Source organism: Mesocricetus auratus, unplaced genomic scaffold (genome assembly GCF_017639785.1).
Source record: "Mesocricetus auratus isolate SY011 unplaced genomic scaffold, BCM_Maur_2.0 Super-Scaffold_4256, whole genome shotgun sequence".
Classification (NCBI taxonomy): Eukaryota; Metazoa; Chordata; class Mammalia; order Rodentia; family Cricetidae; genus Mesocricetus; species Mesocricetus auratus.
The window spans coordinates 8266845-8284091 of record NW_024429182.1 but is presented as its reverse complement, the minus strand read 5'-3'; the positions used below and the strand labels follow the sequence as shown (position 1 = coordinate 8284091).

At 48.4% G+C, this 17247-nt stretch overlaps 1 protein-coding gene and 1 long non-coding RNA gene across 6 annotated transcripts in view; one reads left to right on the top strand and one right to left on the bottom strand.

The window, feature by feature from the left end:
* Positions 1-12324, bottom strand: part of Xpnpep1 (X-prolyl aminopeptidase 1) — a 49604-nt gene extending 37280 nt beyond the window's left edge. Inside the window, exons 1-3 of one of the 4 annotated variants that reach the window (XM_013115771.3) lie at positions 12205-12321; positions 8250-8381; positions 5913-6001 (exon numbers count right to left, since the gene is read on the bottom strand). Coding sequence is in view for 2 of the 4 variants with exons in the window: in XM_005063469.4 (XP_005063526.1) it covers positions 5913-6001; positions 12205-12236 (121 nt within the window). In the remaining 2 variants the exon portion in view is untranslated. Of the gene's footprint in view, positions 1-5912; positions 6002-8249; positions 8382-12204 lie in introns of all 4 variants that reach the window. The other 3 variants (XM_005063469.4, XM_013115764.3, XM_013115773.3) reach the window with 3 other exon arrangements.
* Positions 12322-16119, top strand: LOC121139372. Of its 2 annotated transcripts, XR_005876331.1 has the most exons (4): positions 12322-12564; positions 14781-15029; positions 15210-15223; positions 15361-16119. It is a non-coding gene; the product is annotated as an uncharacterized LOC121139372 (long non-coding RNA). The 2 variants fall into 2 exon arrangements; XR_005876330.1 differs by lacking the exon at positions 15210-15223 and having other exon boundaries at positions 15361-16110.
* The last annotated feature ends 1128 nt before the right edge of the window (positions 16120-17247 follow it).

The window sequence follows — 17247 nt, the reverse complement described above, 5'->3', positions numbered from 1 at the left end:
TACTGCCAGTTGGTTTCTAGGAGGGGGCTGTAATTTTCTGCAGTGATGTTGCCACTCATAGTTGCCTATGCCTCACCAAATAACTCAACCAATACTTGTACAACCAACTCTTAAGTAGATCATACATAACATATAAAAAGATATGAAAGTAGGAGACAGCAATGGGAAACAAGGTTTTAATTGGGGTAAATAACCAATGTATAAATGAATGTATAAAACTCAATTTTTTAAGATTTACTCATGTATATGTATGTGTGCCATATGCATGCCTGGTGCCCTTGGAAGCCAAAAGGAGGTGGCAGATCCCCTGGAATGGGACCCACAGCCAACTGTGAGTGACCGTGCGGGTGAACCAAACCTGGGTCCTCTGAAAGAGCAGTCTGAGCTCTTAACTGTTGAGCCATCTCTCCAGCCCCTGCTTAGCAGGTTCTTCAAAAAGACCCCCACTCAACAGACACTGACATCATCCAGTAGATAGGCCTTAGCCACAGTCCTATGGAACCTAACCAATGACATCACAGAAAGTCAGCAGAGTAGCAGAGTGTGGTCAAGCACACAGTCCGTACTCAGCCCATGCACTACTAGCATAAAACACACCTAGAATGCTAGAAGTCAAAGGGATTTGTTTTTTGGAGTTGCCGCTGCTGCTGCTGTGGGAGACAGGGTCTCGTGATGTACGCTGGAAGGGCCTGGAACTTGTAATTCTGCTCAGCCTTCAGAGTGCTGGGAACTGCATATACCAACATACCTAGGTCAAAGTATTTCCTTTAATTTCTAAATTATGTGTGTGTGTGTGTGTGTGTGTGTGTGTGCAAGCTGGTTGAGCAAGAGCTGGAAGGAGCAAGACAGTAAGCTTGAGCGGTCCTCCATAAGTTCCTGCTTGAGTCCCTGTCCTGGCTTCCCTGGATGATTGATTGTGATCTGGAAGTGTAAACTGAAATAAATCCTTTTTTCCCCAAGTTGTGTTTGGTTGCAATGTTTTCCCAGCAACAGACAAGTAAACCAGAGCACCAGCCTTGGCCTTTAAGACAGGCTCTGTCTATATCCCGGGCTGATCTAGAATTTACTATGTAACTCAGGCTGGCTCACGGTCACAATCCTCCTCCCTCAGGCTCCCGAGGGCTGGGTCTGCAGGCAAGTTGGCCCACATCCAGTATTTTCACTGACCTCCAAACTCATCCCTGTTCAACCCACACTCTCCCCCAGGCCCTGGCAATCTCTGCTCTCTCACTACCCCAGAGTTTAGACTTTCTCAGAATATTATCCAGCCAGAATCACACAGTAGGTAGCCTTTTCAGATCAGTCTCTCTCACTTAGCAAGATGAGTACCCCATGTCTATTTAGGGTATGCTATCTCAACTCTTTAGTTCTGAATGACATTCTAATGACTAGCTACATTGCAGCTTATTTATTCATTCACCTGGTGAACGACATCTAAGTTGCTTCCAAGTTTGGGTAACTGAATGACGCTGCCATAACCAATCATGTGCAGGGCTTTCGTGTGGATATACTATTTCAGCTTATCTGGGTAAACACCGAGGAATGTGATAGCTCAATTACATGACAAGCATTTATTAGCATGTAAATAACTTTCAAACTGCTTTCCAAAGTGCCTTGGCCATGCTTCACCAGCAATGAACCAGAGTTCCTGTTGCTCTACATCCTTGCCAGCATTAGACATTGTTAGTGTTTGGAATTTTGCAACTCATTTTAAGAAAATAACAAAACATTTATCAAAAACCAACCAGATGCACAGTTATGCATAACGGGGGTTCCAATGAGTCAGCTGCACCAGGGCCTTTTCAAGGACCGACGCGGCTGCTGCAGCTTCCACAGGCTCTAGCTTTTCCGTTCATTTTTCTTCATCCCCACCGGTACCCTGGGTTCTCCCACTTCAGTCCTTACGGTGACCTCACTTGCCTACAACACACCTCACGCCAGCTGTATGACTCGCTGAACACTGACCAGCTCCTCATCTGCACAGGGACTTCCAACTCAGAGCAGAATTACTCACAGGCTGAAGTGCTGGAGACCCCCTACTCATCACTCAACCATGCCCAAGTCCCTTATATCACAGCTGCTGCTGAAAGCGGTCTTCAGGGGCTTCCTTTCCTGTTCTTATCTACACAGCTCATGGCTCAGAGACAGGGGGATCACATGATCTGGTTGGTCTGAAGCCAAGCCTGGAGGCCCAGACCTGTAATTGTAAAGGAGAATAAGACAAAGGGGTCACAAGTTCCTGGCTACTCTGGGCAAATTAATGATATGATATACTGCGGAAAAGAAAAAGAAAGAGAAAGAGAAGGCTGTGGATACAGCTCAATGGGGGGCAGCGGGATTTACACACAGCCCAGGGCGGGGTGCTTGCCTAGTACACACTGGGCTCTAGATTCAACCCCTGTACCACACACAACAAGTGACTCAGCATTAAGCACTTGCCTAGCACCACGAAGCACTAGGTTCAATACCCAGCACCGTTCCACTCCCTAAAAGTCAAAACTTTCCAATGTGATCCAAAGAAAAACCCACGTGAACCCAGAAGAATGCCTGAAACCATGGTTGGGACACCGTCCTGAGTTTCAGAACAGGTGTATTAAATTCTAAACCATATTCTGGAGCAAATTAAAGCCCACCCAACTGTGGGCCGAGGAGGGGTGTCTCATTCTGCTGCCTATGCGAGTCTAGCCCTCCTGAACTGCAGAGCCCCGCCTACTGCAGCGGCTGGGACTAGAGGCAGGAGCCACCTGCTACGGTAACATTTCTCACACCGGGCTAAAGTAAAGACTTCTAGAGTCCTGATTCACCCTTGGCTGCACATGAGAACTGCCTTGGGCACTTCTGCTGTAATTGTCTGGAGTGCAGCCTGGGCATATGAAATCTTAAAAAGCAAATATCTGAGAGTTCACCGTACGTTCTTTCAAGACGGTTCAAGTTTTCTTTCAGCATTTGGCTCATTGGGGCGCGATCCGAGGTAAGGACTTTGCCGACACCACCCGCCTGGGTGTGCACAGCCCAGCATCGGGTGCGTCACACGGGCGGTCACTAACCTCACGGACAGGCTGCACACAGCGGCAGTCACCAGCACCTCAGCCGAACTAAACCATCAGGACCGAGGTTTGGGCCAAAGCCATCTTCGGCCACCTACTCACCGTGCCGCCGCCTCGCCGCCACACCCCGGCCTTCATGGCCACGGCGCCACATCACTGCTACCCCTCTTTTTGACTGGCGTGTCAGGCCTTCTGAGAACCACAGGCATCACCAACTCATTACCCAGTGAATTCCCTGCCATCCACCTCACCCTCCGCCCCCACCACTATCATCGCTGCTTCCCCTGTCTCCTGCTCTCTTATCCTTCCGCCTAGTCGCACCGTTTGTTGCTCTGGGTCAAATGCTGCCACTTCTTTGTCACCTGTATCCCTGAACAAGATAGAAACCTCCCAAAGGCACAACCAACAGCTATGGTAAGGGGTAGTGTCAGCAACAGTAAACGCAGAGACCACAACATCAGACAACGGTGGATGTCGGCAAACGGCCCAGCCAGAGACCAGCACTGCGGAAAGACGGCTGAATAGCCTCGGGCATATGAAACTGCGGCCTAAGAAGGTGGCGCAGAGGGGCACAGCTGACACGGCTGTGCACCCGGGCCGTTAAGGAGAAGCAGTGGGAGAGGCGGCGAGGACGGACAGTGTGACGGTGACGGCTGGTGGGCCTCGAAGACAGTTCTGATGAAAACGAGTTATTCCAGAAGTGTGATGAGCACCTGCCGTTAATTATTAGAGTCTGAAATGGAATAAATTAAGGAATGCAATGGGCTGAATGGGGTCACCGGCATGTGCTCTGCTTTCCCCTAAAGCAGACACCACGCCATTTCTGTATCCATGCATAACTGCGCACATTAAGATGGCTGAATATCCCAATTTCTGTATCCGTGCATAACTACGCACTTTTAGATGGCTGAATATCGCAGTGTTGCGTCTGTGATCTTTTCAGAAAATGCTACGTAGCAGTGAAATCAAAAGCTAGGAACTCAGCTATGCCCTATTGTGACATCTCACTACACATCCTTTTGTGTTCTAGAAACGTTAGCGGCTGCCAAGAGCTGAGCAGTGAGCAGGGAAGAGGAGAGCCAAGCGCAGGAGACCAGCCCGTGATGTAACATTAGCCGACACTGCCAGGTATTTTTAAATCATGCCTTAGAGAGAATGACTCACTGGGAAGCCTCGTGCACACGAAGTAAGCTCTTAGACCTGAAGCCTTTACCACAAAAGCCTGTCCCTGCTCACACCGAAGGCACAGCTCATTTCCCTCGGTGGTAGGGAAATGATCACGTGGGTGAAAAGCACCCCAAGAAGGAACTCAAGAAATCTGTGGACGCAGACCTGAAGCTCCAGCTGGGATTCCCACCTGCTTGCTCTGAGAACAGGGGCTCACATCCTCCCATCTCGGCATCCTGGACCATGTGCAGATGTTCCTGTAAACCCGCCTAGAGACAGCAGTCTGTGTCTCTGCCTACACGACTGGGACAGCGAGGGCCTCGCACATGTCAGGGCTTGGTTCTCACAAGGACTCAAGGAAGATTTCACTGTTCCCATTTAAAGGAACAGGGGCTAGGAGGTAAGGAGTTGCCCAAGTCAGCTGAGCCCACCAAGAGTCGGAATGCAAAGTCCAGGCAACTCTCCAGTTCATGCTCCATTACACACGTTGCTAGGGGGCTTAACGGAGGACTGTGTGAGCCTATGACCAGTAGAATCCATACCTGGGCTCTGACCTCCAGCTGGCATCCACCACCTTAGCTCCAGGAACTTTACGTCTGCCACACAGTTGGCAGTTTTCCTCCAACTCCACATATGATTAGGTGAGTCCTTTATGCCCTCCTTCCTCTTTTCCTACTCTTCCCTCTCTTCTTCCTCATGTTGCTCAAAGTGAGCCGGACCATGTGTACTTTTAGGTGGGAAGGCCCACACAGGGCCATCTGTATCCCCACAGCCACTTCAGGGTGGAGAGCACACTGCAGCCCTGCCAGGGCAGCCTCACAACAGGGCTACAGTGACACGGTCCTCACCAGAAGTCAGCTTTCTACAACCACTGGAGAATAACTAGCAAGTTCTGAGAAATAAGGTTGGCCTTGGAAATCACCCCCCCCAAAAAAAAACTTTTCCTAATTGAATACTCAATTTATAAAGCACAGTAATATATATTTTTAAAGCTTTCCTAATCGCATACTTAATTTATGAAGCACAGTAATATATTTTCTCATTCCAGAATCTGACAAAAGGATGAAAGCTAACTTCTAAGATAAGCAAACAGGGATTATATCAGAGATGAAGGTTGATACTAGAAGAATCCAGAGGACATTTCAGTAACAATCTCCATCTACCACTATCACCTTCCATCCCCATAAGAACAAGATATGAAGAGAGAGAGAGACAGAGACAGAGAGAGAGAGAGAGAGACAGAGAGAGAGAGAGAGAGAGAGAGAGAGACAGACAGACAGACAGAGAGAGAGAGAGAGAGAGAGAGAGAGAAGAGTAATCTTCTGTCTGGTTTACCAAGTTAAAAAAAACCTGGGTCCAGCAATATGGCCCAGCGGGTGGGGGCTTGCCACCAAGCTGACTTACGAAGGAGAAAGTCAGTCCCCACTAGTTGTCCCTTGGCATCCATGCATGTGCCATGACATGTATACTCTTACATATATACACAATAAATAAAGTGCAATACATTTAAGTGGCAAATATATAAAAGCAGTAACTGATTAGCCAGGAAGCCAGAGGACACCATGATTCTTAATTTCCAGATCCTCATCTTAGCTGCACTCAATTACAAATCCCTTAGCCTCTCTTCCCAGTCAGTCTGAGGTTGGGACAGGAACTCTTATGATATTCCATCTAATTTATAAGCAAAATCGTTGTTACCTCTTTCCACACTCTTGTCTCCTGAGGATGTCACCTCGTTAGGTTCAATTATCCTTAAATTCCTCAGCTGAAAATCCTGGTGATACGCCCTTAAAGAGAAAGAGCAGAGTGCTGCAGACTTTGGCCCCAGGAAACGTGGCAAGGCTCAGTCAAAGACAGCGTCAACGTGGCTGAGCAGTCTTCCTGTGAGTCAGAACTCTTACCCCGGTATCAGTGATGGCACACCGGTTTCCAATAACCCACCCTCCACCGTGCACCCCAGAGCAGGGAGCAGCTCCCCATGGGGCACATTAGACTGCCACCGTCAAACATTCCACAGCACCCAGACCTCCTCAGCTCACTACCAAGTCATGAATTCTCCTCAGTTACATCTAATCCCATACTAGACCAAGACTGCTTTTTTTTTGTTACTATGTTCTCGATGCCGAGAGTTTTCATTTGTACAAGGTTCTACTCAGTTCCATTTCACTTTTTCTGGTGTCCTGTTCTTCCACTCTGGTTTCAGTTTCTCCTGGGAGAAGCCTGACCGCTGTGGGCACTTATGTCACTTTCCACCTTGGAGAACGTCTCTTGGGTGTGTTGGGTGTTCTGCTTCACCCCACTGTTGGCTCGTCGAGAGCATATCTTCATGCTCTGGGGAGGTAGCTCAGTTGGTGGAATCCTTGCCCAGCACGCAGGAAGCCATGGACTCCACAAACCAGGCACGGCAGTGCATGCTCAGAACCGGGAGTTCAGAGTTACCCCACACTACTTAGTTCAAGGTCAGCCAAGGGAGACATGAGAACTTGTCTCGGGGATTTGAAGTTTATCTGCAGCCAGGCATGTGATACAGACCTACTATCCCAGCTCTCCTTAGGAGGCTGAAGCAGGAGGGCAGAGTTTGAGGGAGGGAACTTACCTTGACCAGAAACTATCTATGAAAAACTATATCCTGGTTCATATAAGCATTGCTGTCACAGTTTGCCGATTTTCACATTAACCTCTATAGGCACCCTGGATCTCAGGCACAAAGGCTGATCTGGATCTGACACCCTCACAGGCTAAGTTCACCAGCATCCCAGGCAAAACCCCTATATCTGTGACACCTGAGAATTCTCCATCACACTCACTCGGGAACTGGCTGAGAACCTTCCGGTATCTATATCTTAGTGCAGACCTTGCAGTGAATGAGACATCTGACTTGTAAGGTGGGGCAGGGGAGACAGGACAGGGAGAGACAGCAGCAGACCCTGTTCTACAAGCGAGGAGAGGGAGGCAGGGCACGGGAGAAACAGCGTCCAGCAGGTAGAAGGGAGGCTGCTCCCGTGTGAGGACATTCTGATAATATTTGTCATTTTAGCAAAGAATGTTCTTTAAAAAAACAAAAAAGTGACGAAGCTAGCCAGGTTCAATTCTAGAGAAAGAACATTCCAGAGAAGGAGTATAGCAAATACAACGGCTTTGACACCTCTTCAAGGCTACAGGACAGAATGATGGGTTAGGGATCTCATGGATGTTAGAGCGTCTGACCTCAAGAAAAGAGCAAACACAGGTTCACCCCAGGAGAACAAGGTTGGTCAACACAGGAAACTTAATGTAAGACACCAGATCAACTGGATAAAGAGCAAAATCAACACCCCAAGACATGGAAAAAGCACTTGACAAATGTGATGCCCATTAGATAAAGGCACTCAGTAAACTAGAAACAAATTCCCTGAGCTGAAAACAAGACGGCTCAGCAGGTCAAGGAGCCTATAGCTAAGCTTAATTACCTGAGTTTGATCTCCAGGACCCATGTAGGGGAAGGACAGACATGACTCCCCCAAGTCGTCCTCTGACCTCTGACATCCATATGTGCACACACAGAGACAAATAAATCAAGGTTTTTTTTTAACTTTCCCAACATAACAATTAGAACTACAAGATGTGTGAAAACTGAATGCTTGCCCTGTGATAAGGAAGAAGCAAGACAGAAATTACTACTCTGCACTGTATTTGTGGTTCTATCCCCAGCAATTAGGCAAGGAAATGGAACAAATATATCCAGATCAGAAGACAAGTAAAATTCCATTTGCAATGCCATCGCTTTGAGTAGACAAAACCCTACAGGATTCACAAAAAGCTAGAGTAACTGAGCTCACCAAAGGCAGTGTGTAAAAATTAATTATACTTCCATGCCCTTGCTCTCAACATCAAAAAAAAAAGAAAAATCCACGTTCAATAGCATCAAAAACAACAAAATACTTAATACACTTAGCAAATGAAAAGTGTAAAATGTATACTGTAAATTATTCAAGAGATTAGTGACATGAACTAAATAAAACCTGAATATATAGATGCATGGGTCTGAAGACTTACTTATCATTAAGTTAGTGCTCGCTGGGTATGGTGGTACACTCAGAGGCAGAACCCAGTCGATCTCCGTGAGTTAGAGGCCAGCCTTGTCTACACAGCAAGTTCCAGTACATCCAGGGCTACAACACAGAGTCCCTGTCTCAAAAAGAAAAAGATGTTAATATAAGATTGAACATTCTCTATCAAAATTTCAGCTAGCCTCCACGCATACGATGACAGGCAGATCCTAAAATACAGTAATTCAAGGCCCAAAAGGGCCCCAATTACCTGGCTCACCAATAAAATGATAACCACAATTTCAAAGTAGTCAAAGAATATGAACAGACTGCTCTTCAGATGGTCAAAAGTGTTCAACACTACTGAATGCGGTGGTTGACACGTGCAATCCCAACACTCAGGAGGCAGAGGAAGGGGGACTGCCATGAATTTGAGTTCAGCCCACACGTAAGTGTGCAATTGTACCCTCCAAAGAGAGACGAGGGCAGAGGGAGAAAAAAGATGTTTACCATCATTCATCACAGTAAGTCTGCACAACAGCAATGATGGGTGGAGCCGTAGCTCAGGGGAAAGCAATCGGCTTCCTGGGCAGGCTTGAGGGCCTGGGCTCCACCCCAGCACTGGAGAAGGAAAGGAAAAAGAGGCCACAAGACTATCACTCCTCACCCATTTGAACGGTGCCGGTCAGGGGCCGGACATGACTCAGCAGTTAAGAGTGATCTCTGTTCTTGCAGAGGACCCGGCACCCACACGTGGCTCACAACTGCCTCTATCTCCAGTTCCAGAGGACGGACATGGACACACAGACACACGGACACACACACACACAATTTGTTTGTCTGAGACAGGGTTTCAGATAGCTGGCTGGCCTGAACTCACTATGTAGAACTGACTGATCTCAAACTCACAGGATCCACCTGTCTGTACTGGACATTTTGAGTGCTGGGATTAAAGGCACAGGCCACCACAAAAACAAAAAAAAAAAAAAAAAGCAGACAGCAACAAGTACAGACATAGATGTGGACATGTGAACTGGCACCGTGGCTTTGGAAACAATTCGATAGTTCCTTTAAGAGTTAAGTATAAGCCAGGCAGTAATGGCGCACACCTTTAATCCCAGCACTTGGGAGGCAGAGGCAGGTGGATCTCTGTGAGGTGAAGACCAGCCTGGACCACAGAGTGAGTTTCAAGACAGCCAGAGCTACACAGAAAACCCTGTCTCAAAAGAGAGAGAGAAGAAACTGAAATATGGCTATCCTACTCGTGCAATTCCACTGGTAAGCATATACTCAATAAAACTGAAGACACAGCCTCATGAAAACTAGTTCACGGGACTATAGGTGTGGCTCAGGGGTAGAGCACATGTCTAGTATGCATAAGACACTAGATTCAACGCCCAGCACTGTAAAAAGGAAAAAATAAATAAAAAGACAAAATTATGCTAAGGTAAAAACTGTCACATGCATCAAAGAAAAAAAAACTGTATGATTCTATTTATATGAATGACCAGAATGGGCAGCCTAGAGAGACAAGGTAAACTTATAGTTACCAATAGCTAAAGGGGATATGAAGTTGGCGGATGAAGAGTGAGTTCTGACGAGGACATGATTAGAGTGGGAGCCAGGGTGGGGGAAGGATCCGAAGAGATGGCTCAGTGGTCAAAAGCACTGGCTGCTCTCGGCAGAGGACCCGGGTTGGGTTCCCAGCATCCACATGGCGGCCACAACTGTCTGTTACTCCAGCTCCAGGGATCAGACGCCCTCTGCTGGCCTCCAAGAGCTCCTGCATACATGCAGTGCACATAAAACTCGTGTGCATACACATACACAAAAAAATGTTTTTAAGTAAATCTAAAATAATTTTATTTGGGATAAAAATGCCCTAAATATCAGTGACAGTTATACAACTCTGATTATTAAAAACCATCCAACCATTCAGTCAACAAAGTATTACAGAATCAGAGTCCAGGCCTCTGAACATCTCCCTCCCCCGACCTCAGTGTTCTACCCCGAAGGCTTCTGGAGCGCAGACGGTTCCCCAGATCATGAGGAGCCAAGAGGCACACTAACTGGGAAAGAGTCCATCTTTGTAGACATGTGGCTAGGGCAAGGACTACTTAAGCTACACATGTGTCTCCCTTTCTCCCTCTTTCCAAACAGAAATCCCACAGAGCTGAAGGTATGCATCCAAACGACATCCCCAGTCTGTGATGAGAATCACACGGCTCCAGTGCTGGAGCTGAGGCCAAATAGGATGCAAGCGTTCAATTATGCCCAGTGAAATGAAACACACAGGACAAGCTCTCAGGGTGGGAAAGGAGGCCACACTGTCATCTGCCACACAGAGCCCACCCTCTGGATTTGAGCTCCCCCTCCTCCGTTTCAGTCCAAGGTTTGGAATGAGTGCCCATCACTGGTCTGCCGCATCGTGGATGCAGGCTTGGTTAGTAGACTCCTCTGGTCCCGACTAGTTCAGGTAACATTTAAAATCCAGTGAGAATAAGATCCAAGCGTTCTGCTCCAACCATACGGATATCATACTGTGTGTGTCTGTCAGAGTAGGGGTCTCACTATGCTGATAAGTCTGTGTCTGTGTGACTGCCAGCCTAGGGGTCTCATCACCTACAATAAGAAAAAGTCTGCCCAAGCTAGAGCTGAGAAAACTGGAGCCAGAAGTAAAAGGGGGAGGAGCCTGAGACCGGAACTGGCTCTTATGCCTTTGGCTTCACTAACACCACCTCAGCTCCATTCCAGCCTCTTCCACGAGTCCAGTTTTCCCTTCTCAGCTGAAAGGAATGCCCATTTGTACACTGGAAGGCACTGGAATTCTACCACGTTGGGAAAGCAGCCTGCAGCAAAAGGCCTTCCTCTCTGAGGCTGCCAACGGGTGTTCAAAGACCACCCCCCATACAGTCACTCTGCGGATCCAGCAATGACTGCGGCTTGGTCCTGATGCTTCCTCTCAGCCTCTGGCATGGCATCATTATGCGCTTGCCTGACCCTAGTTCCAGCAGAAAACTTCCAGAAAGGTCTATCCATGTGGACAGTTACCCACAGCCCTCCACAGTGCACATGTGAATTCCTGGTCACACTTAACATGCTGCCACAAGACCAGGTAGGACTGAGATCTGTCCACTCACAAGACACAAGCACAATATGGTCAGAATCCCACAAGTAAGTCGGGCTGCGGTTTCTCGTGGGTTCACTGGAGCCTCAAACTGGTCTTAGAGGACGGGTAAGCCTCTGTGGATTACCACAGTTTTAATTCTGGTCTTTATGTGCTTATCATTCCTCACTTTTAATAGCTAAGTGTGCGTGGTTTGGGGGGAGGATTTAAAACATGTTCAACACGAGGTTGAGAAATAATCTCTGCACTTCCTGTGTCCAAGAGCAGGTTCCTGGTGGGATTTTCCGGAAGGTTATGCCAATCTATTTCCTGATACAGCCTCAGAGACCATTTGGGAGGGGAGGGCCCCGCGGCCGCCTGTCTCTGTGGAGGGGTCAAATCAAGCGGCAAAATGCAGACATCAGAACGGTCAGGGTTGTAACTTTAGGATGCCGCGGGGGGTGGAAGGGCGAGGGCAGGGTCACAACCACCTCTGGGTACCCGGGGTGGATTCAAGAGGGACCAACTTCCTGCAACAGCAGGGCCTTCCCTCCGGCTCGGGGTAGGTGAAGATCGCGGCTCGCCCCCAGCCGGGCGAGCCAGTTCCTCCGGCACACTGGTCCCGGGACGGGCTCCGGCCGCCCGGAGGTGCCCTCCGCCCCGCCGGAAGCGAGCTGAGTCCTGCCGGGCTGCACCGATCGATCCCCGGCTCCAGTTCGGAAGGCTCCGGCCAGTCTCGGCCATCCCCCGACGGCCGCGGGCCCGCCGCTGCTCGCCCTCTCTTCCCTACCCTCCCGGGTGTGCAGCTCGCTCGCGCGCCCGGACGCCGGCCGGCCAGCCGGCACAGTCCCCTCACCTTACTCGCGGCGGCTTTCTGGAGGCTGCCATTCGGCGGTGACGTGCCCCAGCCCACGTCAGGGGAGCGCAGACCAGCTGATCACCGGCGGCCAGGCGCGCGCACCCGGCAGGCCACGCCCCCCTCTGTGGCGTGCTCACGCAGGGCCCCGCCCAGGTGTAGGCCCCGCCCTCTCGCCGGAGGGGGCGTGGCCAGGGGGCAGAGTTCCGAACCCCTGCAGGCTGTGCAACCATTTGGGGTGAGGGCGCCTTGATGCCGCGCGTCCGCGCCTCTCTCCCTTCCCCTCCTCCCCCGAGGAAGGAGAAGAGTTTTGCCAGCTAATGAGGCTGCTGTGCATCCCGGGAAGGTTCTAGACTTCAGGTCAGCTTAGACGAGTGGGTCGTGGCCAGCTCTGGAAGAACTTATTTTAGGGATATAACTTGCTGAGACCTTAGAGATGTCACCCAAGTGATTTTTTTATTCAAACAGCTTCAAAACCTGCTGCTGCTCTCTTCACTGAGGTGACAACTACTGAGCCCTTCAATGTTAATGCTGCCAAACCTAGCTCCTAACCCCAGACACTTAAAACGTTCTCCAAATAGGGCTTTTCCATCTCTGTCGGTGGCTACTCCATGCTTTAAGGGCAAAAATCCTGAAATGGTGTCTGCCTCTTTCCCAGTCCATGTCCCTCACAAATCCGCTTGGTTCTGGCTTCAAAACAGATCCCTAACCCACCCACTTTTCATCATCTCTGTCACCTATCTGATGATGTCACTTTCACAGCACCTCTAGGACACCTGCACAGCAGCCAGAACAAGCCTACCCCGAGGTTCCCTGTGGTGTTTACTGTAGTCAGCTTGCCACACGCTGTAATTTACCTGGGTGAAGCACCCCGGGGCTTGTCTGTGAGGATTGTCTGGAGTGTTTAATATGGGAAGACCTGTGGACAGAGGACCCTGGACCATCTAAATTGGTGGGAAGGAGCTCTCTGCTCTTGGCGGTGGATGTAATGACACAGTCCTCTCTTGCTTCCGTCCGCTATGCCTTCCTGCATGACGAACTACAACCTGGAACTGTGAAGTCAAATAAATCCTTCCCCCCCCCTCAAATGCCTTTGCCAGAATAGTTTATCACTATAAGAAAAGCTAAGACAGTCCCCATTTCGTCCAGGTTGAAATCCCAGCTCACGCCTAGCTCACTGCTGGCCTTCAGTGTCCTGGAAAAGGCTGAGCACACTCACAGTCCCTTCCTCCCAGTGTCTCCTCAGTGAGACCTACTAAAACTGCAGGCTTCAGAGCCTGCTATTCTCCTCACGGTTTTTTGTTTTCTTTTGTTTTGGTTTTTTGCCATTTTCATAGGACTCTACTTTTTAAAAGTATATTCTGCCCCTTGCTTTCTACCCTACACACATACCATAGCCATCAAAGCAATGTTGATTTGGGGGCGGGGTGTTTAAAAGTGAGTGATAGCTGACATTGAGCAAATGCTCACGTTTTCTGCAGAAACGAATGTCCCCAGATTGCACACTTCTCCCCAGCAGGGACAGCGGCTCTCTTGTTCATTGTTATGACCCTAGCGCTTATAGCAAGCAACACCTGACACTAAACGAAATTGGACACATATTTTAAAGCTGATCAGTGCCCCAAGTCCTGATACACCGTGTCAAACAGGTTCTGCTGTTCTCCAGTACTGAAAGTTCCAGTTCATGTTGAGTGAGCACCTAGACAATCAGAAAAGAACGTATGCGGTACAGCATGTCTGTTCGTTTCCTCAAGTTTATGGAGCCAAAAAGAGAGACTGTAAACAAAGTGACTAGCTCCTGCCCACACCCAAAACATAGCATGAGAGAACACCAAGGACCAGTAGGAGTTCTTAGTGAAACCAAAAGGCGGCGAGCATTTCATAGTCATGTTGCCAAGGAGAAAGAAGTTGGCTCAGAGTTTATGTCATTGGCTTTAGACTTTAAAAAGACGGCACTGGGTATTCCCTGAACTAGACTTGAATTCCTGTTTACAAGACAGCAACGCCACCTTCGTGGTCTTGAAGTTCTTGGGGGAAATCCCAAGAAGAAGGCTCTGAGAATAATTGCCAGAGGGTGAGAGCAGGAAGGGTTAACTGTGGTTTGGGCCTGTAGACCTCATGTCTTTGTAGGTAGACACTCTGACACAGACTGATCGCTATCTATCTAACCCAAGACAACCCAAAGCACCAGGAGGCAATTTGTGCTCGTTTTACTGTTTTCAAAGACTGAGGTTTTTCGGAGAATCAAGTGCATTGCCCAGAGTCCTTGAGCTCATACGTGATGAAAGTTAAACAGCTAGCGTTCTGGCATTAGGATGTTCTTAGCTCCCACACACAAAACCAACAGTTCTAGGTAAGGGGTCCCTGAAGTAGCCTCATCCAAACTGCCAGCCTGCTTAGTGGAAAGAGGGAGGCAAAGGGTTGTAGCACCTGAATGTAAATCAGATGGGTCTTAGAAACAGTAAGTTCGTGGAAACATTGTAAATTGAATTGTGTCCACTCCCACCCACACCCCAAAAATCATAGACTATTCCCAGTTCCTCTGATCTTATTTGGGCACGTGATAATCCTTACAGAACAGGCAGGTCCCTACTCCAATATGACTAATTATAACAGCAATCTGGACTCTCGGTGCGAGCAGAGAGAACGCCATCTGAACACAAAGTGGGAGAACAGAGTGATACTCTGCAAGCTGAGCACAGAGATCACCAGGAGCCACACAAAGCCAAGAGAGACACGTGACCAGATTCCCCCTTGAGGAAAAAATTACGTGATCCCCGCAGATACCTTGATCTTATACGTCCTGATTCCAAAACTTCATGACAGTAAGTTTCTGGGTTTTGAGCCAGAAGTTTATGTCAGTCTGTTGTAAAAGTTCTTAGAAAACTAACCTCAAGCAAGCTCTACAAGTCCAAGTGTTGTTTGGGCCGCCCACCATTGGCTCTGATGATCATTCTATCCCTGGAGCCCAAGCGTCACTCCTGCCCTCCCTCTTTTGTTTTCAGTCTGTGTGGTCCAGGTGAGGAGATATTTGAGTCCCGGGGAGTACTGTGTGGCCCAGACACAAACCAACAAGGACAGTCTGCTAAGGGATGGGTGAAATGCGGTAAGGTTTGCATGATAAGGCTGGAACGGGACCTTGCTCTCCTCCACCAGGCAGCAGCAGAGGCTGTACTCCTGAGCTGACCATGGGATCTCCCAGTGGTACCCAGGAGGCAGAAGGAAGCAAGGACGGAGGAGAAAAACAGACCGCTTAACAGCGCCTGAGCCCTGAGTCTTGCTGCGCCTTGGACCACATCTCCCGTTACACCTTTCAGATGTCAGCCAAAAAAAAATTCCCTTTTGTTCTTAAGTCATTTTGACATGGGCTTTCTGTCACGTTTGATTAAAAGACTCCATACTGAATTCTTTAAATAATCACTTGCACAGTTGGATTTTATGCAGGAGTAGTTACAGCTTTATTAATAATGGTGAACTAACACAAGGAAAAGAGATTATAAATCTTTTACAATACATAACTGTAGACTTAGAGGCAAACTGTTATAGTGTAAATGCTTTTTCAGAATAAAAGCAAAATGACCTGTAGTGAGTGACTCGAAGCTTATCTTGGGCTGGCAGAAACTGAAACCATTTCTCTTTTCCCTGTTTTCTTTCTTGTTGCTTTGTTATTTGTTTCTTTCTTCTTCTTTTCCCCCTCTATCTGGCTAGAGAGATAGTTCTTAGAGTAAAGAAATCTGCCTCCAAGCCAGACAGCCTGAGTTTGATGCCTTGGCCCAACCTGTTAGAAGGAAAAGATGAAAAACCTTTCTCAGTTTTCTCTGTCCTCCACACGCACAGTGACACACGCTTGCCTGTACATAGACTTTTATTTTCATTGTAAGTAAAAAAGACTGGGAATTTAGCTCAGTGGTAAATATGTCTTGCATGCACAAGGCCCCGAGTTCAGTCTCCATTGCTGCCAAGAAAGGGAGAAGGGAGGGAGGAAGAGAGGGAGGGAGGGAGGGAGGGAGGGAGGGAGGGAGGGAGGGAGGGAGGGAGGGAGGGAGGGAGGGAGGCAGGGAGGGAGGCAGGGAGGCAGGGAGGGAGGCAGGGAGGCAGGGAGGGAGGGAGGGAGGGAGGAAATGTAAGTACTCCTCATTGTGCCTTTCTCTTTAGGAGGCAAAGCGGAAGAAATGAGCATCTGCCAAACCTTGGCATTCCGATAAATACTGATTCCTCAGGAATCAAGTTGATAACAGGTTAATATCCTGACCATGTACTGATGGGGGGTGACGGCAAAATTGCTTCAGTAAATTCCCACATTAAAGGACTTTGAAAATGAAATCCTTGCAGTAGACCAAATGAAAACACAGCTTCTGAGAAGCTTTTCATGCTTTTCCAAATATTTTTTATGTGCTCTAATGAAAGTGATAGTTATAGGAGCCATGATGGGTGAGGTCCTCCCAAATTGATATAATATGCTTTTTTTTTTGTAAGCCTAACTAGAAGATAGGCCTATGGCTACACCCTAGAGAGGAATGAGAGAAGAAAGCTGATGTTCAGGATGGGAGAGTCTGCCAAAACAATGTGCTGTCAATGAAGGGTGGGAGACCGCGTTTGGCTCCGTTCACAATCCACTTACCCTTTGTCTTCAGTGAAAACTGAACTCAGACCCTTTCATATCTAAGTTCCATTTGCTCTTGGCAAAGTTCAGTTCTCTGGTTCAAATATTAAAAAAAAAAAATTTAAGCCTTATGAGGCCCACAGGGTTTCTTGGACATCAAATGACTGTTGCGAAAACAGCATGTTGGTGAGCTAAGTGTGATTGAATCCCAAACACACAGAGTAAGTGCTTTCCTGAGCACACAGACCCTCCCATGCTGCTGGGGGGAAGAGGGGGGGCAGTGTGTTGCCTGTCTCTCCCTTTAAGGGGCGTTCTCTACAGTGCTTTGTCTTCTCAAGACGCCTTCCAGTAGAGGAGGAAGGCCTTTGCCAAGTAGAAAGGGAAGCGAGCACGTTCAGCTGTTGATGGTGTTGACTTCTCCCAGGCCCTTCCTGGTTACA